The sequence below is a fragment of the Lacerta agilis genome, chromosome 4, assembly GCF_009819535.1.
Source record: "Lacerta agilis isolate rLacAgi1 chromosome 4, rLacAgi1.pri, whole genome shotgun sequence".
Taxonomy (NCBI): domain Eukaryota; kingdom Metazoa; phylum Chordata; class Lepidosauria; order Squamata; family Lacertidae; genus Lacerta; species Lacerta agilis.
The window spans coordinates 45,859,913-45,886,204 of record NC_046315.1 but is presented as its reverse complement, the minus strand read 5'-3'; the positions used below and the strand labels follow the sequence as shown (position 1 = coordinate 45,886,204).

The window sequence follows — 26,292 nt, the reverse complement described above, 5'->3', positions numbered from 1 at the left end:
CAGTAGTGAAATACAATTAAGAAGTATATTAATAGTGAAATAATTATTAAGTTCTAACTGTATGTAGGTTTTATTTTATTCATTTTTTATATATTTTGGAAATGTACATCCAGGTTTTTTCCCTTTAAATTTTTTTGGGGCCCCCAAGAGAGTGGGGCCCTAAGCCAGGGGCGTTTCCCGGAATGCCTCAATAGGGACCCAATAATAAGCATTTCATATTAAGCTTCTGAACAGTTCCATCCCCTAGGAATCCGTGTTCAATTTCTTGCAAATTGGAAAGTATGTAAAGTTCATGGATCATGTTTCATTTGAACCACATATTTTCTACTTTGGCTGCTCAAACTCTCTATTCATAATGTGATAAGCATTAGTAGCCATAAGAACATAATATGCAGGCACACATATATATGGAATTTGTATTGCATCAGAAAATCCATGCCAATTTTTTTCTTTTGGTTGTTGTAAGAAATTCCCTGAAAAACTGACCTTTTGCTGATTACGTGGTTAGTTTGAAACAATTCTAAAGAATCATCCATATTAGCTGTATGATAGAGATGCATGGAAATATTTGAATCATTATGTCTAGCTTCAGGAGCGCTATTTCAGATTTGATGGGGTGAGCAGCGTTCATTAATGTCTGACACAGCTTGTATATACTGTAGACACAAGATAAAGGGTGAAATCTTCTACACAAAGGATGAAATCCTAAGCATTACCTTGGAGTAAGTGCCATTAAATTCATTGAGATTTTCCTTCTGAGTAAACATGCATAATATTGTGCTGCACATTAGGCATATGATAGAAAGAATGGGAATTCAGATGAATTGACTTGGTAACAAAATTGAAAATTTCTGTTGCAATTTGTGGCAGACATTTCAACAAATCATACTCCACTATGGACCACTTATTCACATTTCCCTAAGTGTCCTCCTTTTGTGCATAATCATGAGATTTTTAGTAACCTTGAGAAGGACGCCCATGTGGACCATTTAATGTTAATTATTCTGCATATGGACCTAGAGATGACCAATATGAATTGTTCAAGCCCAAGGACCATTTCATTTTTTCCCCTTTTGAGACTATGTATTTTATTTAGCAGTAAGATCAATTATTTCACCTTTCTTGCCCTGAGCTGAGACAATTTTGTGAAAGTGAAAACCACCCACCATGAGTTAAGTGCTAATAAGTCTTTTGCATGCATACCATCACACCTGTAACTTTGGAGTGCATAGTAAAAACACATTAACTGCTCAGCGCATATCAGGTGGTAGCCGGTGACTTTTATTTGACCAACTTACCATTTGGCAGCAAGGGTTAAAATCCAGCATAAACCAGACAAAATACCCTTGCTGCCAACTGCTCATATTGCCATGTGAATGAGCCTTAGGTTTTGCCTTTTGTTTGTGAGACTTTAGCTATGCGTGCTGCATCTTCAGGATGACGGATGACTAGAAGAGTTAGCCTGGTGAAGCCACAGCTCATCATGCACAGAGGTGAGTCTAGAAAAATTTGGATCACCAGCAGTGTGTATGAGTGGGTGTTGAGTTCAGGTAGGTTGCGGAGAGATTTGCTCTGCAGAAAATCTCACGATCAGGGCCATATTAGACATTTCTCTGATCGTGAAAGAAAGGCACATTCTTTAAAAGGTAGCATAATTAAAGGAGAAGACATACGACATGGAAATTTGACCTTTCAACAAACCAGCTTTGCTGTTTACAGAGGCAGATCAAGATCCCAACAAGTCCAGAAACATTAAAGGGAAATAGACAGAAAATGGAGTTTTGTGCCATTCAAAACATCTGCACATTTCTTTTTCCTCTAAATAAATTGAAATGATTGCTCCCTGCTTCCCCCAAAGGACACTGAAGTGGAATAAAGTATATTCATTTGTATGCAATAGTGCTTTGCCACCCAGGAATTTCAGTAAAAAAAAAGAGCAGGCCACAAGAGCAAAGACTTTCAAACAGCACAGCAGCAGCAATTGCTTTTATCTTTTGCTTTTTTTATTAAATGAGCTTAGGGACATGATTCTTCCCTAGGTGCATGCGCATAATTCTCATTAGCACTAATGGGAATTATGCATTCAAAGGAGAATATAACCCTAAATTGAGAGTTTATAATGCAAATGGTTCCCCCCCCCCCATTATATTTGAAAATGAGCCATAAAAGTAGGGCAGCCACAATGAAACAATGCTGGAAATCAAAACTGAAAATGAAAACTTTCTCTCTAAAGGGAAACTTCATTGTTCTAGTACAATTGCTGCTGCTCCGTGCTTATTTGTAGCCCGCGGTGTGCTAAGAGCCATTCCATTTGCAGTCGTGTTTCAGTTTTATCTAGTCAAATTACCTATGGCAGTCGTTTTCGCACTCTATTCTGTGGGACCTTAGGGTTTCTCGGAAGCTTATTACTGAATCCTATAGATTAATAATGGCGGACAAACATCCCTTAAAAAAAAAAAGATTGTTCAGTGTTATTGGTCTTCTGGAATACACAGACATGCATTGGGAATGTTCTCAGTCCCAAACTCAAGCACGGCTAGGCAGTGACATCTATTATGCCTGTCTTGTGGCTATGTTAAATAAGAGTGTGCTTTCGAATGCAGAATAATCTGCAGCACACGGGAGTTCTGTGTGGCAAATATGTAGTGCAAAAGTGGAAGTAAGTAAAGTTTGGAAACTTGTTACATAAATAGGGTAGATAGGGTAGATCCACTGCCCAGCTACATAACTGATGACAATCTAGCCACACATCAACTGCAACTCCGCTTATGGATGGATTGAAGGGGGGGGGTGTATATATGTGTGTGTACAATGCTGTTTAAGGTAATATTGTTTGCGATATTTGAAAGAGTTTTTAGACTGTTCACAATTCTGGGAATAGTATTTTTTTTATGTCAAATATATGTTGCATTGGTTCTAGAGCGAATCTTAAGGCTTTACCAGGATTTTGAATGCAAAGCAAAAAGTCAAACTTTCCCAACTCTCCAAATGGCAAGTACTTACCAACTGCAAAGGAGTGTTTGATCTGAGACTTTGAAGGTGCCCAGGGGTATAGAAGTGAAATGGCCAGTAAAATATTTATAGAACTCTGTGGGTTGTAGGTTTTTCTTTTCCAGGATATTTCCCAGTGCAACAGCAGCAATTTTCTGTGTGCTAAAACGAAACAAGAGCACTTGACTTACATTTTCTGCTGAACAAATATTCAAGCATATAGTATAGTCAGAATTATTGACCATAATTTATTATAATGAAAACAAGCAATATATTTTTGGGGGGAAATATGTTACATACGTAAATATTACCCAACCTCTGTGTACCTGCTTTAAAAGATCCTCATTTTATCAAAGGAACCTGTAAGTGAGTAGTTAAGCTAATACCGTACCATATACTGTTTTATATTGACATCTTGTAGGCTTGTGATTAAGATGTGCAAATAATATTGTTGTAACTGTTCCAACAGTTCTGATGCAGAAACGTGGCAAACTAAATCTAAGCTTGCAAAAATGAGAGAAACTGTAATTGACAGCATTATTTTAAATACATAAATAATAGCACCAGTCCTGCCTCTGCTGCCATCACATCCACAAGTCCCATGCTCTACAACTGAGAGAAGGGTCTCTTATGAATGTTCTAACTCCTAGTGGGGATCATGAGGGTCTCTGTGTACCTATTCTGGTACAGCGGGTGGCGCTGTGGTCTAAACCACTGAACCTCGGCGGTTCGAATCCCTGGGGTTCCGTTGCACCAGAAGCGTTTTAGTCATGCTGGCCACATGACCCAGAAAGCTGTCTGTGGACAAACACCAACTCCTTTGGCCTGAAAGCAAGATGAGCGCTGCAACCCCATAGTCGCCTTTGACTGGACTTAGCCATCCAGGGGTCCTTTACCTTTTTTTTCCTTTCTTTTTTTTACATGCATATAATCCTTTTTCATCATCACAGAATGCACAACTAGTGGCAAGGGTATGGCCAGCGGGCATGGCAGATGGGTGACCCAGCATGCTTTTAATACTTGAGGGATGTCATCTGAAGCCCCCTATGTAGAGAGTGTACACCAATATGCATTGGACTCTGAACACAAGTTTTAATTACAGTGGTACCTTGGGTTACATACGCTTCAGGTTACATATGCTTCAGGTTACACACTCCGCTAACCCAGAAATAATGCTTCAGGTTAAGAACTTTGCTTCAGGATAAGAACAGAAATCCTGCTCTGGCGGCGCAGCTGCAGCGGGAGGTCCCATTAGCTAAAGTGGTGCTTCAGGTTAAGAACAGTTTCACGTTAAGAACGGACCTCTGGAACGAATTAAGTACGTAACCAGAGGTACCACTGTAATATGTGTTGGTCTGGGGCAGAACCTGCCATGGCGATGCCACTTCCCTGATCCCCACATATGTTTGTTCAGCCTTTTTGAATGCATTAAAGGGGCTTTTATAGCACATGGAAATAGCTTTAGATTTTTTTTATAGTGTTGACTTCCTCCCCCCCCCCCTTTTGAGTTTTGTTTATAACGTATACAACAGATGGTCTGCAAAGTGAGATTGAAGACTTGAAAAGCTACTATAACATCAGCACAACTTCTGGACACCATTCTTCCTGAATCTTGAATAGTCTGCTGTTGTCTTCCCATTTGGCCAGTCCCTTAGAGGCACTTGCTAAACTTTTTGGGGCTTCCAGATGCTTTTTAATAAAGCTATAAAACTTCCATTTTAATATATATATTTTACAACCACCTCTTTTTTCTAGTGGAGTCATGATGCAGCCCCCCTTCCTCACCAAATAAAAAACAAAGAAATGCAAGTGCTACTGATTACATAGAGGAAGCTGCATATCAAGCAGAGATTTTAGTATGTAAACATGAAAGCTGGTTTTTCATTCTGCTTCTGTTTGCACTGTAGTCTTTTCTTTTAAAAACCTTAACCAACACTGCTTTGAGAAACTAGTAAATATTAGTTTCCAGAGAGACCCCATTGATATTAGGGAATATTGCATATAACAGCCAATGTTTTTTTATTGAAGCACTGCAGCACAGTCAGTCGGTAGAAACAGTTGTCAGAATTTTTACTAATGTGCCCACATACAATCTGGAAAATCTAACATCATCTATCATGCTGTCAGTTCAGTCCCTTCAGTTTAGGATCTGTCCATCATGTGATTTGAGGGGGGGATCCTTCCAAAATAAAGAGCTACTCAGTCCCTACTTCTTTTAATATCAGTCAGACAGACATCATATGAGCAGTCTTCCAAATTTAGTAATCCTGAGGGGTTATTAAAATGAATAAATAATGTACCTTTTTAGAAAAATTTGCAGTAGACTCAGGAGGCCGCATTTTCAGTGATCATAGTATAACCTCATTTAAATAAAAAAATGTAAACTAATTAGAACCTACCTTTCTCTACTAAGGTTTTAGGCAGTTCAATGCCCTTACAGAGGAATCAAGAACAGGAATTCCTCCCTTCCCTTGAACAACTGCTGAATTCAATAAGGTAAAAAGGTAAAGGACCCCTGGATGGTTAAGTCCAGTCCAAGGCAACTATGGGGTTGCGGCACTCATCTCGCTTTCAGGCCAAGGGAGCCAGCGTTTGTCTGCAGACATCTTTCCAGGTCATGTGGCCAGCATGACTAAAATGCTTCTGGCACAACAGAACCCCATGACGGAAGCCAGAGTGCACGGAAATGCCATTTACCTTCCTGCCACAGCAGTACCTGTTTATCTACTTGCACTAGTGTGCTTTCAAACTGCTATGTTGGCAGAAGCTGGGACAGAGCAATGGGAGCTCACCACATTCGTGTGGATTTGAACTGCCAACTTTCTGATCAGCAAGCCCAAGAGGCTCAGTGGTTTAGACCACAGCGCTACCCATGCTGAGAAGTGCCTGAAGAGTGCCTCTTTGTGGGTTATCCTAACTGGAACTTGGTTTTATAATATGCATCATCAGTATTCCTTTTAGATTTCCTTAGCCAGTATAACTAAGATTAATAATAAGAGGACCAAACAGATGCACCTACTCAGCGGATTCTGTGTATGTTGCTGTATAAGCACAGAACTGGGATGTACTAGGGAGCGACAGATTGTACATTCCTATTCTATATTGCTTGGAGCTTAATTTTGTGCTTAGTCTTGTTTTAAATGTTGTATGTATTTTGTTATTTCTTCTAGAAATTGTTTCTCGTGTTTGCAGTCTTATTATTTAATCAAATAGTGGTGTGGTGTGGTATGTCTCACTAGGTATTCCTAAGCAAGAACAGGGAGCCTGCTATAATCAGTGCCAGCTTTGTGTTTCCTGCGGGATTTTCATTTCATCCCAAGGCATTCCATCTTTTAAAAAAATGGATTAAAAAAAACTGGGCTTAATAAAACATTTTGCAAACCCGTAGGATAATATATAATAAGAGACACCCGTTTTAAGAATTCCTATGCATTTTTCACATAATCTGACCAAAAGAAAACCAGAAAGCCCACCACATTAGTTCTGTCGTCTTTTTTATTTCTCAATCATCTTGTCAAGTGTCCACTGTGAAGTGCTAATTAGGAGCAAGGTGTTAATTGGATTACCACAGAGGTCTAACCTGAATGTCTTTCCTCATGAGGTGCATAAATTATCTCTCATTCAGCATTCAGCTCCCCTGTTGATTGTGGATCCTGCAAGGAAGAGAAAGTAAGTGTGATTGAGCAAGCCTGATGATCCAGAAATGTACCTCTGTAATCTTATTACCACAATTAACAGGGGGTGGCAGATAGATCCCTCAGGCATTCCTATCCTCATCAATCTTCCAGTGATAAAATGAAGATAGAGGAAGGTTACACACAAAATATTCAAGAACATTGTAAGATGGCTTGATTTGTGGGTTTTTCTTTCTTGTTGCTTATGTCAAAACATAAAATTATTATGCTTCTTTATTTACTCAAATGCTAGCAGTGCTGTCTTATGACTTAGGAATTTATGAGATTCATTCTAACACAGTTAGTTAGCATACTGCCAATATTAAATTATGTGAGGATTATGTATCTCAGGAAGCACACAAACAAGGTTTGGTTTCAGTAATAACTGTTGATTTGCACCATAAAGTTTCATAATCAAAGGTTCATATGGTTATGCAAAACATGCACTAAAACTAAAAGTGAGGCAAATCCTTCTTCTGGGCATATTGGGTTGGGTCCAGATTAAGTAAATTGAACTTCAGTCTCACTGAAATCAATGGGACAAGTTAGTCATGGCTTACCTTAGATCCCATTGATTTTGAATTCAAAGTAAGTGCAACCAACTCAGTCTAGCTCCAATCCATTATCATTTATTACTCTATTAAAAGCACAAATTTAATTGTTAAATTAAATTTTTATGCCAAGCTCCTATGGAAAAATCCTCTGCTAAAGACCTGGACCACCTGATGATCAAATGCCCAGCTGAGCAAAGAGAGCCCCTTGACTGAAGACCCTGGCACATCAGAAGGATCTCCCCAGGTCTATTACCAAAGGCGACTCTAGAAGGACCCTTGGGGTAGGGGTTCCTGATCCACCTCTGACACGTGAAGCTTTGGCCAAGTTAGAGGGGAAGTTTGAGTCACACACAAACACCGTATCTTTGAGAACATTGGTTCCAGAAGATCCAAACCACCCAACAATGGTGTGTGCCTGAGAGCCCAATGTTCACTGCACAAGTAAAGGGCTCCTTGAGAGTAATGATAATGCTCAAGAGATTAGGCTTTTAGAGCCGACTCAGGCACTTGCAGCTGGTGTTGGCTGTGGCCTGGGCTGTATCAGCCTTCAATTGGAGTCTGCCAGATGTGGGAACAATGAAAGTACCAAGAAAAGAGCTGATTGTAAATCTCAGGGGAGATAGTTCTAGAGCTGAGAAGGCCCTGCTTCTCCAGCCTTCAAGTCTCATCTCCCTTCCTGGCATGCATACAAACAGGGCCTCTGTAGCTGATCTCAAATTTCCAGCAGGTTCATAGGCACATAGGTGGTTTTTAAGTACCTTGGTCCCAAAGCATTAACCCCTAAGTATGTTGAAAGTGCAGCAGAATTACCTTCCAAAGCTCCAAACTTTTATTTCTTCAGATTCCTAGGTTTGGGGAATGGGCTCGCATCATCTGTGATGAGAACTTAACCTTGGTTGCTGCCTCAGCTATGGACAAAAAAATGTAATATACTGTGTGTTAAAATCACCAGTTGAAAGCTGAGCTAAAACTTGGCCCATTACCAAGTTATTATTACTGGTAACTCATTCCGCTTTTCACCGACAAAAAACATTTTGGCGCCAATGCTACTGTGGCTCCTTTTTGTTCTTTCTGCTGTGCCTGTCTCTTCTGCTATTAGCATTATCAGTGGAGATAAGAAACTGTTTCTTTCCTAGTTATAGCACAGTGACTGGTGCCCTTACCTTTGGCAGAGAGGACTTTGACTCACCTGAATGTTTATTTACATAGTACATGATGCCTCTTATCTTATAAATGCAGTTCTTGTATACCTCTCCCCCTTCATCATTTCAGTGCTTTCCTTTTTTTAAAGGTAAAGGTAAAGGACCCCTGCCAGTAAATCCAGACGTGAACGACTCTGGGGTTGCAGCACTCATCTCACTTTACTGGCTGAGGGAGCCAACGTTTGTCTGCAGTTTTTCCAAGTCATGTGGCCAGCATGACTAAGCTGCTTCTGGCGAAACCAGAGCAGCGCACAGAAATGCCAATTACCTTCCCACCCGAGTGGTACCTATTTATCTACTTGCACTTTGACGTGCTTTAGAACTATTAGGTTGGCAGGAGCTGGGACTGAGCAATGGGAGCTCAGCCTGTCGCGGGGATTTGAACCGCTGACCTTCTGATTGGCAAGCCCTAGGCTCAGTGATTTAGACCACAGCGCCACCCACATCCCTTTTTCCTTTTTTAGAGTGGTGCTAAGTACGGTACTCTGTGACCTGGAATTCTGTGCCTAGTGCATGGACTGAGTCATATATTCTCCTAGCAATGAACTGCTTCACATCCTATGTGAACCTGACATGGAAAAGAGACTGAGCCCTAATGAGCCCACACATTCCTTCTGCTTTGTGTAATGCTTTTAAACAATTGATTGCCCATAACCCACATGAAAACAAAATAAGCCTTATACTGGCACATGGCACAGTAAGCCAAAATATGACTGTACAAGCCTTTGAACTTCCAGAGAGAAGCTAGGGATGAGAAGAAATGCAATTAAGTTTGATTTTAAAGTACAAAAATCATGCTTTCTGAAAGAATATGCAAACTGAAAGGCAGACATATTTCAAAATGCATGCTTCTCTGACTTTTGAAATGCAGGTCTCTAGCCAAGTAATGTGGGGGGAAATGCACATATTATGGTAAGCTACATGTTAAAATGCTCTTATCAGTTAAAATGCTTTAAATTGGGGAAAACTGCTTTGCAGGGAAGTTAGTTGAGAAGTAGCACCTGTACTCAATGGGATTGATTCCTCCACATGATGGTTATTGAGTGAAAGCATTGACCCCACAGGCCTCGGGCAGGAAGGAGAGTCATAGCAGTGGGTCTACCATCTCTAGGGAAGCTTCCAGGGTAGCCTCCAGTCAGGTAGGTCTCAGTCTTTCCCTGCAATTTCCTGCCCTGTGTATCTCTTCTTTCTGAATGGTGATGGTGCCCCACCCTCTGGATGGTTTACTCTGGGGCATCCACCGCAATTTGCACTGATCCATGACTGACCTCCAAATTTTATTGATTTGGGTCAGGAATCAGCTGGATTCAGTGCAGAGCCCTATATGTTACTATGTGAATGGACCACCTTAGCCCATAGTTACATCTTCTGTGGCATCCTTCATTCTTATCGCTCATGACCTGCTCCTGATGGCCCAACCACAAGATTCTTACAGTCATTGTCTCAGCATACTGCAGTGTGTAATGAGTTTTTATGCACACAATTTCTCATGCAATGTCCGACATAATCTTTTGGCCTTCTCTCAGATATGCATGCTTTCTGTTAATTTACATGTATGGTTAAGGCCACAGGTCTCATGTATCTGACACTCTGAATTAGGATAAAGATTGGAAACACTTACTGAAGTAGTACAACTTACTGAAGCAGAACAAGTCATGGTTTATTGCAAATATGATCTCAATTCAATCAGTAGATAACCCCATATAAAGGAGAAGTGGAGAAATGGGTGTGTTTATCTGTAGCACAACACATATTGTTGCACAAATCATAAAATACAAGCCAAACATCCACAACTAACAATTCCAGAAAATTTAACAATACAAAGGGAGAATGAAGACTAAAAATGAGCTATGCATGGCATTGCACTTCAATCCATACTTTATAAGCAGTTTTGTGACTTACCCCACAAAATGTAAACAATTCCTGGGTGCACCTAATTTCTTTAAAGAAATAAATTTCTGCTGGTCTTTGACCATATTAAAGTTTTCCTTACCTACTTACTTACTTACTTAAAAGAAATAAAGGAAATACCTCTATGCTTATTATTACTTTCCCAGGGAAACTTTCTTTTAAAGTGTATCATGTCACTCTCCATTTTCTAATTCCTCTGTTGCAGTATTTTATGTTGCTTTTCTGTTGTGTGAGAGCTCAAATAAAATGCAGAAATTAACCATTAGGGAAATGTCAAAGAAATGGAATAAAGAGCCATCTGAATGCAGTCTAAAGCAACCATTGTGATATTCAATTAAGCAAGGGCACTACTGGCTTTATACAGAATTTGTAATGTCTCAAGATGAGGTCGCCAAACTTTTCCATTCTCCTGACTGGTGGCTTCAAAGACTGGCCAGTGGCCAAGGATCATGGCTAATAATTCCCCCAGCAGGCAAGGATATCCATCTAAGAGTTCTTTTCATAAGCATAGGCTCTAAGTGTCAGCAAAAATAAGCAACTGGACTTTTCCCTAGGTTTTTATCGCAGATGCCTCAATGCAGTTTATTCACCTTTTTTTTCCCACAGCAGCTAGCACTGCAGAATGGATCGAATCATTTAACACACCTGCCACAGGAAAGCTGAGTGACTTCATCTTGCTAATGGAGGGCAATCCTGTGCATGTAACCAAATCATTTCCCCACAGATGGATTAACAATATGTCAGGCACCAGCTTCTTTTCACATAGATCTGGAATTAAAGGGATTCTTCTTTTAAAAAAAAAAAAAAAAAAAACCCCAAAAACCCCAAAAACCCCCACTATGCTTTCCCATTCTGTGTCAGCAACTTATTTTGCTTGTGTTGTCATGATTAAAAGGAGAAAATAAAAAACAGCACAATGAGACTGTAAATCTCAAAGAAACTGCAGATACTGCTGAGTCAACATAAACTTCATCAAAACATGAATCTATGGGGATTCAAATATGTAAAACATTTCTCAGAAAAGAAACCAGCAAGACTTCTGGCCAGTTTAACACTGACAAGGTTTATGAAAAGCACTTAACACAACAGTGCTTGAGAGGATGGTAGCCCTTCTGTGTGTAGCAGACATTTAACGGTAGTTGACACAGAGGCTGGTTGTCTCCTATGAAACTCTAAAAAGAAATTACAAAATAAAAACAATGTTTATTGAGGTTTTCAATTAAGTCCTGACGAAACAGATAGTGTGAGAAAACAAGAACATAAACATGCACATAACCTGGAACATAAATTAATATAACCATTTATTTTGTAGGTGGGAACATAGAAGAAAACAGATATCATTGGAGAGGAGTCCATTCACATTAAAGGTAAGTTCACGTATGTATCTTGTTTATTCTGTCCCTTCACCAGGTATAGTTGCTTAGTTAGCTTTTCTATCAAGGATATGTCCCATACTTTGTTGCACCAACGATCTAGAGTAAGTTATGGTTACCAGATATTTTTCAATGAATCCGGGGACACTTTTTTTTTTTATAAGCTGGGTAGCAACAGGGAATCAGTAATGAGGATGGTGGGGCAAAAGACCCTGGGCCCAAGCACACATGCATATTGTATAAAAGTGCAAAGCCCTTCTTTCACATCCTGTGAAACATAAATGCACAGAGTTTTTTTAAAACTGGGCAACGACCAACCAACCACAACTCCTGAGTCTCCCCCGATCAGTCAAAACAAAGGGGAAAAGGGGCAGGATATCTGTACCAACACACGTCCCCGGTTCCCCTTCGGCAGTGGTGGCAGCAGCAGCAGGCAGCAGCCCAGAGCCAGCCTGGTAGTGCAGTAAATGGCGGGCGCCACAGCAGCAGGCAGCTCCTGAAGCCAGCCAGAGCCAACAGCAGTACCAGGCTGGCTCCGGGTTGCTGAGGCTGCCGCTGCCACGTTTCCCGGGGACAGATTTGCAAATCTGGGGACATTCCGGGGACGGAATTTGTTTGGGGACAGATTTGCAAATCCGGGTACTTTCCCCAGGAACCAGGGACATCTGGTAACCCTAGTGTAAGTACTTTTGAGCTTTCCAGTGTTGGGCTGCTAATATTCTAGCTCAGGGCCGTCTCATCATAGGGGCTGGGTGGCGCGGTGCACCACGGTGCCAGGCCCCCCAGAGGCGCCCCCGCGAGCCTGACGGCATACCAGGCGCCCCCTTCCCAACCCGCGGCCGCCCCCATGGGCGGGTGGGCGGGCAGGCGCTCGCGCGCCGGCGAGCGAGCTTCAAGCTGGCTGCCCTCCAGAGCCCCAGCTGGAGTGCTGGGAAGGGCGAGCAAAGCCCCGTGCCGCTCCAGCGCCACGCCCCTCATCCCCCGAGGGGTGGCCAGCGCAGGAGGGAGGTGGGCGAGTGGGGGATGAGGGGCATGGTGCTGGAGCAGCGCGGAGCTTTGCGCGCCCTTCCCAGCGCTCCAGCTGGGGCTCCGGAGGGCGGCTGGCTTGCAGCGCCACGCCCCTCATCTCCCGCTCGCCCACCCCCCTCCCGAGGAGCGGCCAGCGCGGGGCGGCCGATCCCTTTAAGACGGCACTGTTCTAGCTACTAATTGGTTTCTTGTTAGCTAGAAACACTTGGTTTGTTCCCATATACACATTTAATAATCCCAATTCTGGTATTGCAGTTATTGATGTTTTTGTTTTTGTTGTTGTTGTTGTTGTTATTTATTTCTGCAAAAATAGAACCCCAAAAATGTTTAACTTTTTTGCAGTCCCGCCACATGCGAGAAAATGAACCCACCTCACCACAGACTGCTTAGCATTGAGCTGTGGATGTTTTGAACATATACAAAAATCTTAATGGTGTCAGGTACCATGTTTTGCACTATTAAGTTGAGGTTGCTCTAAACAGTTAACCATATCACAATATTTCAAATCGGAAACTGGGAGCTTCTTAGGAAGAGTAATGATGGACAAACATCGCTGAAATAAAGTGCTGTCCATTCCTGAACTTGTTTGTGATCTGCACAGCACAGGAGACTGCAGAATGCATTCAAAGTTGCATTCTAAAATTTATTCATTCCAAGGAAGGGAGAGGTTTAAAATGTCTAGCCTGTAACCTGCATGAACTGATGGACGTAACCTTTTCAAAGTTATAATGACTGGGTTTTTTCTGGTAGACTCTATTTCCTTTTTGAGCACTGAAATGTGCTCTATGTCAGCCTGTTGTGTGAACTACTGAATTTAAGAGGGTGGTAATGCTGGGAAATTTCCCATAGTTTTGTGGATTGCCTTAACCAAAGCCTGTTCCTGTTGGAAGATTTATATAAATTATTTCAACACCGATAAAAGCTGAACATTACCACTACAGTGGTGCCCCGCTAGATGAATGCCTCGCTAGACGAAAAACTCGCTAGACGAACGGCATTCGTCTAGCGGAAGCTGCCCTGCAAGACGAAAAAGTCAATGGGGCTGCTTCGCAAGACGAAAAATTTTCGTCTTTTTTTTTTCGTTTAGAGGAGTGTGGCTGTCATTGCCGCTTCGCTAGACGAAAAAACTGCTAGACGAAAAAATTCATAGAACGAATTATTTTCGTCTAGCGGGGCACCACTGTATTCTTCTTTCTTAACTCAGGCATAGGCAAACTCCAACCCTCCAGATGTTTGGGACTACAATTCCCATCATCCCTAGCTAACAGGACCAGTGGTCAGGGATGATGGGAATTGTAGTCCCAAACATCTGGAGGGCCAGAGTTTGCCTATGCCTGGCTTAACAGAATTAGGATGGATTCCCTGGAACATGTTTCTACCATAACTGTCATTCTTTTTTTTCTTTCAATGCTGGGAAGCAAAGGAAAAATTATATACTATGTTGTGTGAATATCTATCATTTATTAGGCAGAGGGCCTTCTCAGTAGTGGTGGAATGCCCTTCCATCAGATGTCAAGGAAATAAACAACTATCTGACTTTTAGAAGGCAGCCTTGTTTAGGGAAGTTTTTAATGACTGATGTTTTATTGCTTTATCATCATCGTCGTCATCATCATCATTAATTCTGTTGGGAGCCAACCAGAGTGGCTGGGGAAACCCTCCCAGATGGGTGGGGTGTAAATAAATTATTATTATTATTATTATTATTATTATTATTATTATTATTATTACTGGATGGTGCAACATCAATGATCAATATGAAAATAAAGATCTACAGTAAAAGTATTTTTTTTTCCAGTGTGCTTTGCCATTTAAAATAATGTGGGTGATAGAAGCTTGGAGGGTGTGTTTTCACAACATATAAGACCTCAGATAAGGTTTTTTACTCAGAGGACGCCTTTCCTCAAGGCCTAATTCTCCCTCCCTAATTCACCCGCACATGTCTCACCCCCTCCTGCAAATTCTTTGCAGCTCCCAACTTTTCATTGTGTAATGTTTCTGACAGTCTTATTGAACTAGATCTTACTGCTGAATTTCCGTAATGAAAACATAACAGCAACCCCTGCTAATGTAATTCTACAGAGGGCAGCATTCTTTTGCATACAAAATCTTGCCATTTGGGCAGTTTTCTAAAGCAAGAAAAATTTGGCCTCCGAGCTCCCCTTAAAAGATTAATTTATGTGCCTGGCACAATATCCTCTGATTTCTAACATGGCTCTTTGTTTGATTGCAGGAGCTCAAGAGTTTGGGGAAAGAAAAAAAGATGCAGTAGCCACCACACTTTCTTTAGTGGAAGAAAGACCATGCACTAGGGTTTGGATTATGAATTATAGCATTATAAAATGTGAGCTTTCCCTTTAAAAGCTACAGGTAGGTAGCCGTGTTGGTCTGCCATAGTCAAAACAAAATAAAAAAAAATATTTTCTCTAAGGTGCTACTGGAAGGATTTTTTTATTTTTTATTTTGCTTTAAAAGCTAATTTCTCTACAACCTGGTGTTGATGGGAGTTTTGGTCCGTATACAGTAGTGTTAATACTGCGGGTTAATAAACTGAGCTTGAATCCCAGAAAAATTGAGGTCTTGAGGTTGGTTCCTGTGTCCAAGAGATGGGTCAATTACTTGTTCTGGGGTTATTCCTTAACCAATCTCTGTCACTAAAGGCCCAATTGACCTCTGTGGCCAGGAGTGCTTTTTAGTAATTCTGACTGGTACTCCAGCTGCGACAGTTCCTGCACCACAGCAGTCTGACCACAGTGGAATAATAACAACAACAACAACAACAACAACAACAATAATAATAATAATAATAATTTATTTGTACCTCGCCCATCTGGCCACTCTGGGCGGCTTCCACCAAAGATGAAAAATACATTAACATGTCACACATTAAAAAATTCCCTAAACAGGGCTGCCTTCAGATGTATTCTAAATGTCAGGTAGTTGTTTATCTCTTTGACATCTGATGGGAGGGCATTCCACAGGGCGGGCACCACTACCGAGAAGGCCCTCTGCCTGGTTTCCTGTAGCTTTGCTTCTCGCAGTGAGGGAACTGCCAGAAGGCCCTCAGCGCTGGACCTCAGTGTCTGGACAGAACGGTGGGGGTGGAGACGCTCCTTCAGGTATACTGGACATAGGCCATTTAGGGCTTTAAAGGTCAGCACCAACACTTTGAATTGTAATCGGAAACATACTGGGAGCCAATGTAGGTCTTTCAGGGCCAATGTTATATGGTATTGGCGGCCACTTCCAGTCTCCAGTGTTGCTGCCATATTCTGGATTAGTTGTAGTTTCCGGGTCACCTTCAAAGGTAGCCCCACGTAGAACACATTGCAGTAGTCAAAGCGGGAGATAACTAGAACATGCACCACTCTGGCAAGACAGTCCATGGACAGGGGGTCTCAGCCTGCGTACCAGATGGAGCTGGTAGACTTCGTGACTTGATTACCGTAACAAGCTTTATGTGGGCCTGCCCTTGTATCTGGTCCAGAAGCTGCAGCAAGTGCCATAGAACTCCCCACATGACGTCATGGAGGGATCTCCCGATTTGATGTGTGTCATGGGGGGATTCTTAACCCTGATGAAGTAAAAATCAACCCTGATGAAGTAATCAGCCAGCAGTCGTGCTCAATGATTCGGGATGTATGCCTAACACCTCTGCCAAAGCCTACTTACATCTGTAATCAATAAAGATGTGGCCATTTCAATCCCAATATGTTGTCGTTTTTTATGCTTCCCACACCCCAGCCCCAGTGGCCTCCTGCTCACTCTGATTGAACTAAATGGAAAGGAAATTGTTGTAAAGCTCCCGGAATGGAGGAGAAGGAAACAAGCTGCCTGCATTCCATCCCCATTCAGATTTCTCTGTCCATGTGAACTGCACATGTAGAAATGGGATGGGATAGACTAATGGGTGAACTCATACAAAAATAGCATAACCAGGAAAAAAAATTGATGGTTTCACTTATCCCTATCTTTATCCAGGAACCCTGGGCAACCGTGTGTGTGGTTTGAAGATAAGTGGTTTGAATGTGAATGAACCTTTCCAAGCTGACTGCCACTGTTTCCAGCAGTTTAGAACTTTGATTTCATATCTTGTTGGCGCAAAGGTAAATTGACACAAGGCTTCCAATACCTCTAGCCTAGTAGCAATATAGAATGTCACATTAATTTCACTGGTGACAGATAAATGGTAGAATAATAATAATGTAAAGTTGACAATTAACATTTATAACCTTGGGTGTTTTGTTTACATACGTTATGTTGAAAAAATATTATCTTTCTAAACAGGAGTTACATTTTCATACTATGTATATGTTCTTGAGGACATATCATTACACTGAATGACAGAGAAACCTGTGCTGAAATGACTGAGTGTAAATGAAGATTAAAGTTGCAATTAGTTTCTAATCACCATCGGTATATAAATATCTGCTCAAGCAGATCATTGTTGTTGTTATTCTTACATGCATCGGGTGGCAATCCTTAAATTGTCACCATTTTCCATTCTGAAATGAACCTGATAAAAAGATCAAAGAAAAACTGCATTGCTCTTACCAGCTATGAAATTTTGTTTGCTGCTCTGTTTACAGTATCATTATGCATTTGCATTGGATTATTAACACTTTTGTGGTTCGAAAGCAAACCAGCAGAACAAGGTAAGGAGGTAGGATTCAACCTAGAGCTCTGAAGTAAATATCTGAAGTCAAATACTCATGTTACTTTAATTATTTGTCATGTTTGATGCTAGGCAGATGTACTGCTGCTTTGAAAAAGAATCATTATAGTGTACATAAAAGTAGTGAACCCTTAGACCATAATTTAAATACTAAAGCATATGTTCACTGAGTTAATGACAGAATAGAACAGGGTGACTTTAAAGTTGATATGAAAGTTGCTTTTGTACTTACCCTTTTGTGTGAATTCCTTTAATTTACAAGTTTGAGAATTGTTTGTATGAGCTATAGGGCACTTGCTTAAATCAATGGAATGTTACAGTGCATTGAACGAAAAGACAGATGAAGGAAAAATAAGTTCTTTTGTTGAAGCATATTTAACACCACATTCTGCAAAGTGCTAAGTGTTTCTAATATGGCAGTACCCCTGTGGTACATTTTACTAATAAGTAATTCAACACTTGGTTGGGACGCATTGGTTCGAATCCCCACGATGGGGTGAGCTCCTGTTGCTCGGTCCCAGCTCCTGCCAACCTAGCAGTTCTAAAGCACGTCAAAGTGCAAGTAGATAAATAGGTAGGGAAGATAAACGGTGTTTCCATGCACTGCTCTGGTGTCAGTGTTCCATTGCACCAGAAGCAGCTTAGTCATTCTGGCCACAGGACCCAGAAAAAATGTCTGCAGACAAACGCCGGCTCCCTTGGCCTGTAAAGCGAGATGAGTGCCGCAACCCCCGAGTCGTCTGTGACTGGACTTAACTGTCAGGGGTCCTTTACCTTTACCTTTTAATTCAACACTTTGAGTCCCAGCCCCATGTTACATTTGGAGAACATGTTTAATTTGCCACAGAACTGTCACCAGGAATTATATTTTCATGGGTGATTGATCCCTGTCATCATCATCACCATCATGTACTTGCATGCCACCTTACCATAATAAACCATGCTTAGGGCAACTCACAACATCAAAAAGATGACATAGTTCACTAATGGTGTCATGCCCAACCACATGATGTGAGTCTCTATGCATCTGCTAGTGACAACCAGGAACCTGAAGCAGAGGCATTGCTACATGAAAAAAATTAAGCTGGATTTAAAGGGACAACACGAGGAACATTGGATTTATTTAAGAGATTGCTTTTCAATCTTTGCTGTTTTTCAGAACTGGAAAAAAAATAAAAATCTTAGGCTGGGTTAGATAATTTAAATATTTAAGGTGCTATTTTTAGATCTCAAATGACTGAAATGAACTTTATTTTATAAGATTACCAAACTGAAAGATCAAAATGACTGTAGGAAGGTATTCTCTACATTCACCAAAGCAATACATGAGTTCTGACAGAAAAGGTCAGACATATCTGTGTCAAATCAAAGCAGCCTCTTTCAAAATGGTACATCAGAGAATTGTATCTATTTCATGCCCAGAGGAAATGGCATTAATCCTTAGTTCTTATAATACCCTGAAAGTATTCAATTTCCTCAGCATGATTTCCTGTATGGGATAAAATTGGCTGCCTAGCCATTGTCCCTTCCTTAGACAGAAGTGACACAACTTCCATGGCTGATGCCGACTACAGTGAGAGTGTGTGTGTGTGTGTGTGTGTGTGTGTGTGTTGCTACAGGAAATTTCCGTCATTCCTGTGCAGTAGAAGTGTAACTATATAAAAAAAACCATTATGTCCAGGTTGCAGTTGTGGTTGCAGAGGTGGATTTAAGAGAGTTTGACTGCACTGGTAGCTGAACCTCAGTGGCGCCACAGGGGACACTGCAACTATTATTTTGAACAGAACGTGAGAGGTGAAGAGTGCAGAGTTCTGGTATTGCACAAAATGCTGCTGAAATCTGAGACCCCAAGGTCTGCCACTGCAAGGCTGGGTATTTATACCAAACCCATTGTCAGAGATATACTTCAAAATTGTGAGGAGACTTATAAGCATAACATAAGGTTTGTCACTCATTCCTCCTTGATGTTGTGGTTCCATTTTGGAATTGACAGAAAGTGCAAATGGCAGCTCTAAATAAAATGAGAGAAATGTATCCTTGCTGGTATATATCTCTTTTAATTATATCAGATGAGAGCAGAACTACAGCCCAGGGCAAATTCACCATACTGTCAGGAGCGTCTTTCAGTCCGGCTTTGCAAGATAAATCATCAACAGCCTTTAAAGCTCTTGCCTTTGATGTTCAGCAAATGGTAAGTATCAACCAATACATTCTTTACCAAATTAAAACCTATTTAACTTTCACAGGTTCCTCTATATTGTGTTTCAGTTTTAAATCTATCCAAGTTCTCTGCCATTTACATGCAGATATCAATAGTGGGAGACGTCCAGCTGTGGCAGCCACTTGTGGAAATGAAATTTACCCTTCATCCTTTCCCCCCTGCAGCCCACCTCTAATCTGCTTCAGAGAGTTTGGGACCCCTCCAGAGTAGATTCATGGTTGAGGCCTGCAGAAAGGGGAGAAAAAGAAACTTAATTGGAATCGACTGATGTGATGTATATTATCTAATGATGTACATGAACATGGCATTATGTGGCTGTTTTCTATCATTAAAGTAGCCACGATGGGCTTGTAGAGAGGGAGCTGATGCTATGGTCTGGACAAAATCACCCCTATACTCTGTAAGATGCTATTTAGCACAGAAGGAAAACTGCCATTGGCACCAATACCTGAATGCCTTCCAATGCCAAATAGTGATGATGTTTAGCAGATGTTTAAAGTAGGGATAGGAAATCTCATGCCCAGGGGTCAAATGCAGCCCTCCGGGTCTCCCTATCTATCCCACAGGATTCTCCCCAGGCCACACCTCTCCTTGAGTGTTTTTACAATTTTTCTTCATTTAATCCAGATTTAACCTTTCTGTGGAAAATTTGATTTAAATAAAAACCCTGTTCCCAATGACCCATTTATGATTGATCCAATTGCAATATTAAGTCTATGTCTAGAAACCTCCATGCTTACTCATGTGCAATTGTCGAGCACCAGGAGTTCGGGAAAAAATTGAAGCTTGATACCTAGTCAAGAACAATACTCTTACCTGGTCCTATATAGCCTTGTTGTACTTGTGGATCCTATTCTCAATCTTTCTTTCTCTCCCTCTCTCTCTCTCTCCACCCACAGAACCTTCCAGAGCTTTTTTTTTTTTAACAGAGCTATTTTAGGCCAACGCCTCACTTGAAAGTTCATAAATTTGCATATACGCACTGACTGAAATATTTTGTCATAATTGCCTGTCATCTTTCCCCCTCTAGATAGCTGAAACATTTTATGTCATCCTTTTCTATCTAGGTGGATGATATATTTCAGTCAAGTGAACTTCAAAATGACTACAAGGACTGTAAAATACTGCAATTCAGGTGAGGTTTATTTTTTTTGCCAAAAAAAGTGAGAGAGGGATTGCAGTTTTATGTACATTAAATACTGCTAAAATCATACAGATTGAAATATATGCAAATGTGTGCTGGAATAATACAGCATATTATATTCCTCTTCATGCTTCTCTTTAGCCCACTAAAGATGGTGTGGTATTAAACGTTTGAGATGGAGTAGCAGAGACAAGCATCCTAGCTCCACCCTGCCTCATTTTTGTAACTCTCAACTTGTGGAAGTTCTTGTGTGAAGCAAGCAGTCTCCTGTATCCACGGAACCCTATCCATAAGGCACATGGAACGTCACAGATACAGGATGCTGCCCATATCATACAAATACCTTCCACAAGGTAAGGGTGACAGGAATGATGATGTGGAGAGGAGCAGGCTAGCTCTCCCAACACCTTCCAAATTTAGCAATGGATCTTAACATCTGAATTTGTTTATTTAGTTTCATTCATGACTTGTATAATAAGCTGCGGAATAACACTTCCAGGAAGGCCTAGGGAGCGGCGCTGCCATAGAACGTCTGTTGCTTATTTCTTCTGAGAGTTTCTTTGATTTTTTCCGAGATTTTTGTTACTCCGTGCATTTCCTCCATAGCATATCTGACTGCCATTCTAATCAGTTCTCCAGCAGATCTGTCAAGAAATAAGACACATTTTCCCTTTGCTAAATACAGCAGCTGGCTGATGCCTTTGACAATGTTAATGAAGCACAGAATCACCATTCCCAAGTTTAATAACACTTGCTGTCAAGTTATACTCAAATTAAGTAAAACCAGAACCTTTTGGCTTTCAATCTGAGAAATAAAATGAAGCCAAATACAACATAAATGTTTTTAGTAACCAAAGCAGTATCAATTAGGATCTTTTGAACATCTACCCCCCACTGTAATTCAGATTGTCGGTGAAGCTTTAGGCTGCATGAACACCTCCATGTATCAATTACATTTGATAAAGTGCCAACTTGTATACTCAAGCACCTCCCATACACAGGCAATGGTTGCTCAACTCAACACTGAAAAATGATCCCTAATCAGCACTTCCTGAATGCTGATGAATCACTCTCCACTTGACCTATAAGCCTTTGCTTTCTCTGGGGTTTGGGGTTCAGTTTACCCACCCACTGTTTTCTTTTTCTCTGCCCCTCCACCAAGAGTACCAGGACATGCTGGATAAAATGTAAAAGTATTGGCTTGAATCCTATGAAGCACCAAGTAACCTTCCCAATAGCGCAAGGGTTTCTCTAAATCTCTAAATCTGTTCTGGGATTTCCTACAACCTTCTAGAGTAGCTTTGGAGAAGGTGCAGGGTACATGATAGAGGAGGAGAGTAGGGAAAGTCCTGTTGTGCAGACAAAAATCCTTGCGCTCACAGGATAGCTACTATGTGCTGCATTGGATACAAGCCATAAAATATTGTGCCTTAGAGTCACAGCAAATATACTGTACAAGAAGCAAGCACATCAACACCACAGAGAAGGTGGAATCAGTTAAAACAGTGGTTCTCAAAGTGTGTGGCGGAGAGGATGGCAAGTGTGGTGGGAAGATTCAAGAACAATGAGTATTATACTTTGAGAATGATTCATGTTCTTAGGTAGTTGCGTTGTTTCACACTTTCTAGATGTGCCACGGTCATATTACAAAGCAGCTGTGTTCTGTGTTATAAATCCAGCACCGTTAGGAGTTGTTTCTTATCAATAAAAGAATGCCGTGTGGCACAAGAAAAACAAATTATTCTGAAAAAAAGTCAGAGAACCACTGAACTAAAAGCATCACCTCACTGCACCAAAAGCCTGACTAAAAATACTGTATCTTCACCTGCTTATGAAAGCTGGTGCAAGATCCAACTGGAGAAATCCATTTCACAACTTAGAGGCTACCAGCAAGAAGCCCCACCTATGTGCTTCATTTGGTGATGGTTCTGTCAAGAGGTCCTCCCCAACCCCACAACCTTACAACAGGGCAGGGCAATATTGGAGGAGGCACAACTTCAGAAACTTACCAGCATACCCCTAACTTTTCCTAGACAACAAGAGCATGCATTGTTTGCATGCAAAACCAACTTCAGTTGTTATTTTGATTCAAAGAGTGTATCCTTGTGTAGCTTTCCTAAGAAAAGTGTTTGCCCTACCCTTCAGGGCAATCCGATTTCTTATTTCATCCCTGGAACTCAGATGAGTCACAAAGATAGCATCAAAAGCTTTTCTTTACTCAGCGTGGCCTAGAGGTTATAAGAATCATTTAAGAAATTAAAGGGAAGAATCTTTCACTACATTGCCGCAGCCTCTGCTTTGCTCCATGATAGGATTAATCACCTCTTACCCAAAGCACAGCTGTATCAGTGACAGTCTGCTGGCAGGAATTCTTTGAAATAAGAAAGGTCACTGCTGATTTTTAACCAAGAGAAAACTTTCTTCACTTCAGTAAGCATTATTATAGAGTCACACATCATCGCCAGTCCAGATATTGCTACAAGTAGAGACATCTATATTGAGAGTAAAGAAAATGAAGGAAACCAAGCAGAAACTTCCACTGGGTAAACTAATGTTGTCAAAAATCCCAATACTCAGATTAAACGGCAAAGGATGGAAACATTTTAGGTCATGTTCACTTTCCCCGCTTATGAAGGGTATATTCCAAAACATGCCACTAGTTCCTTTTTAATTTGTTTAGCCTGATTGAATGCACACCTACTTAGATCTATCCAATTACCGCCCAGTTTCGAATCTTCCGTACCTGGGTAAGGTAACTGAGAGAGCGGTTGCTGAACAGCTTAGAGGATTTCTGGATGAAACATAGGCTCTGGATCCATTTCAGTCCGGCTTCCGCCCTGGTTATGGGACCGAGACAGCTTTGGTGGCGCTAACAGACGATCTCCGTAGACAGCTGGATCGAGGCGGTTCGGGCCTGCTGATTCTTTTAGATTTGTCAGCAGCCATCGATATGGTCGACCACGATCTTTTGGACCACCGTCTTGCCGACGTGGGGATTCAGGGCACAGTCCGACAATGGCTGCGCTTCTTTATCTCAGGTCGGGGACAGAGAGTGGCGCTAGGGATGGAGTTGTCGCCGCGACACTCCTTGGTGTGTGGAGTTCCGAAGGGCACAATCCTTTCCCCGATGCTTTCTAATATCTTTATGCGCCCTCTTGCCCAGATTGTCCGGAGTTTCGGGCTGGGCTGTCATCAATATGCGGATGACACCCAGCTTTATCTGTTGATGGACGGCCGCCCTGACTTGGTCCCGGACACACTGGCCAGGTGCTTGGAGGCTGTGGCTGCATGGATCCGTGGGAGCCGGTTGAAGTTAAACCCTTCGAAGACAGAGGTCCTCTGGCTGGGTCGGGATGACATGGGGTTGGGAGGCCAACTCCCATCTCTTGCGGGGGCCCAATTAGTGCCAGCGCCTTCTGTCAAGAGTTTGGGTGTAACCTTCGATGCCTCTCTTTCCATGGAGGCACAGGTTGCAGCCACAGCAAAGGTGGCATTTTTCCATCTCCGCCGTATTAAGCAGTTGGCCCCCTACCTCTCTCGCCCTGATCTGGCCACAGTGATCCATGCGACGGTCACCTCCAGACTTGATTATTGTAACTCGCTCTACGCGGGGCTGCCCCTAAAGCTGACCCAGAAACTCCAGCGGGTGCAGAATGCCGCGGCGAGGCTCCTTACCAGGTCTTTGCCATGGGACCATATTCATCCAGTGCTTTACCAGCTGCACTGGCTCCCGGTGGAGTACAGGGTCAGGTTTAAGGTGCTGGTTTTGACCTTTAAAGCCCTATGCGGCTTAGGACCCTCGTACCTAAGGGACCGCCTCTCCTGGTATGTCCCGTGAAGGACCTTAAGGTCCTCAAATAATAATCTTTTGGAGGTCCCGAGCAACAAAGATGCTAGGTTGGCCTCAACTAGGGCCAGGGCCTTCTCAGTATTGGCCCCGACTTGGTGGAACAGTCTATCACAAGAGACCAGGGCCCTGCGGGATTTGGCATCTTTCCGCAGGGCCTGCAAGACAGAGCTGTTCCACCTGGCCTTTGGGTTGGTTTCTGTTTAATATTTATGCTTCATTCTTTTATTGGTGGGTTATTGAAATTGAGACTGCAGTTTTAATATTGAATTTTTAAATTAGTACCGTATATTGCGGCGTATAAGACGACTGGGCGTATAAGACGACCCCCAACTTTTCCAGTTAAAATATAGAGTTTGAGATATACTCAACCACAGATTTTCCACCCGGCGTATAAGACGACCCCCGACTTTTGAGAAGATTTTCCTGGATTAAAAAGTAGTCTTATACGCCAGAATATATTGTATTTTAATCTGTTATTTTAAATTGATTTTGTTTATGTTTTTTGCTGTGATTTTAATTGGTGTTAGCCGCCCTGAGCCCGGGTTTTTTTGGCTGGGAAGGGCGGGGTATAAATAAAAAATTTATTTATTTATTTATTTATTTATTTATTATTATTCACCATTTACAGGCCTCTTTTCATCCCCCCCCTTTTGCTATCAGAGTCAACACCCATGTATTTTGCAGTCACTTACAAAAATATATTTTTCAAGATCTCCTCTCCCTTATTTCAGATCTTGCATTTTCATTATAGCACTATATAAACAAGGATTATATGTAGTTTTGGTGTGGTGACATTTTAAGGGGGGGGGCGATGACTTCCCCCCCCCCACTATCTCCTGATCTGGAGTTTGAAATCTGCACCACTTCTGGCCCACTGCCTAAACTTCCATGATCCCATTGATCATCAAAGCAGTGAGAAGAACAGTAGACAATAAAATTATAAAAGTATCAATGAAATAAACAGTGTGTGTGTGTGTGTGTGTGTACACAAATGTATATATTACAACTGAATTTACCTAAACAAAAAAGTTTTTAGCAGACTTTAATTTTGTTTTGTTGTTCTTTGGCAGAAATGGCAGCATTATTGTACTATTCAACCTTTTCTTTGTACAATGGGTGTCTGATGTAACAATAAAGAATGAACTTGCATTGGGCATTGAAAGAAATAAAAGTGATCTTCTGCAGACTCTCAGCATTGATGTGAACAGCATAGAAATAACAGGTAATCATTATTTCCTTTTGAAACATTGTGTTGTGCTATTATTTTAACTACCATCCATTGGTTCCCGATTCAACAGTGGCATCTTCTCCAAAGTACCCCTGCTCCTGCCAACAAGTCTTTCTGTGTCAGAGTCAGCAGCACTCCTCATCCTAAAGTATTTACCTACAACAGCCGCAACAAGGCTGACTTAAAACAAAGCAATGACTGAATTTGTGAGATGCAGTAAGATGAGTCAGAAGTGAAATTCAGGCACTGTGTACATTGAAGATGTGACAGACGATGGGAAAGTTTCCAAATGGGGGTGAATTATCCACAATATAATATCATAGGGAAATGTGGTGTCCCAATTTATTTGCTTTCCCACCCCAAATTAACAACCCCCAAATCCATCTCCATAGTGACAGGACTAGAAAACTGTTCACTATTTGGCATTTGTTATTTGGCAC

General features: G+C 41.5%; 1 protein-coding gene across 1 annotated transcript in view; it reads left to right on the top strand.

Moving 5' to 3' along the window:
* The first annotated feature begins 19,396 nt into the window (after positions 1-19,396).
* Positions 19,397-26,292, top strand: part of TMPRSS15 (transmembrane serine protease 15) — a 53,633-nt gene continuing 46,737 nt past the window's right edge. Inside the window, 3 exon segments of the mRNA XM_033146861.1 lie at positions 19,397-19,600; positions 20,698-20,765; positions 25,695-25,846. Of these exon segments, the coding sequence (XP_033002752.1) occupies positions 19,412-19,600; positions 20,698-20,765; positions 25,695-25,846 (409 nt within the window). The 5' untranslated portion in view covers positions 19,397-19,411.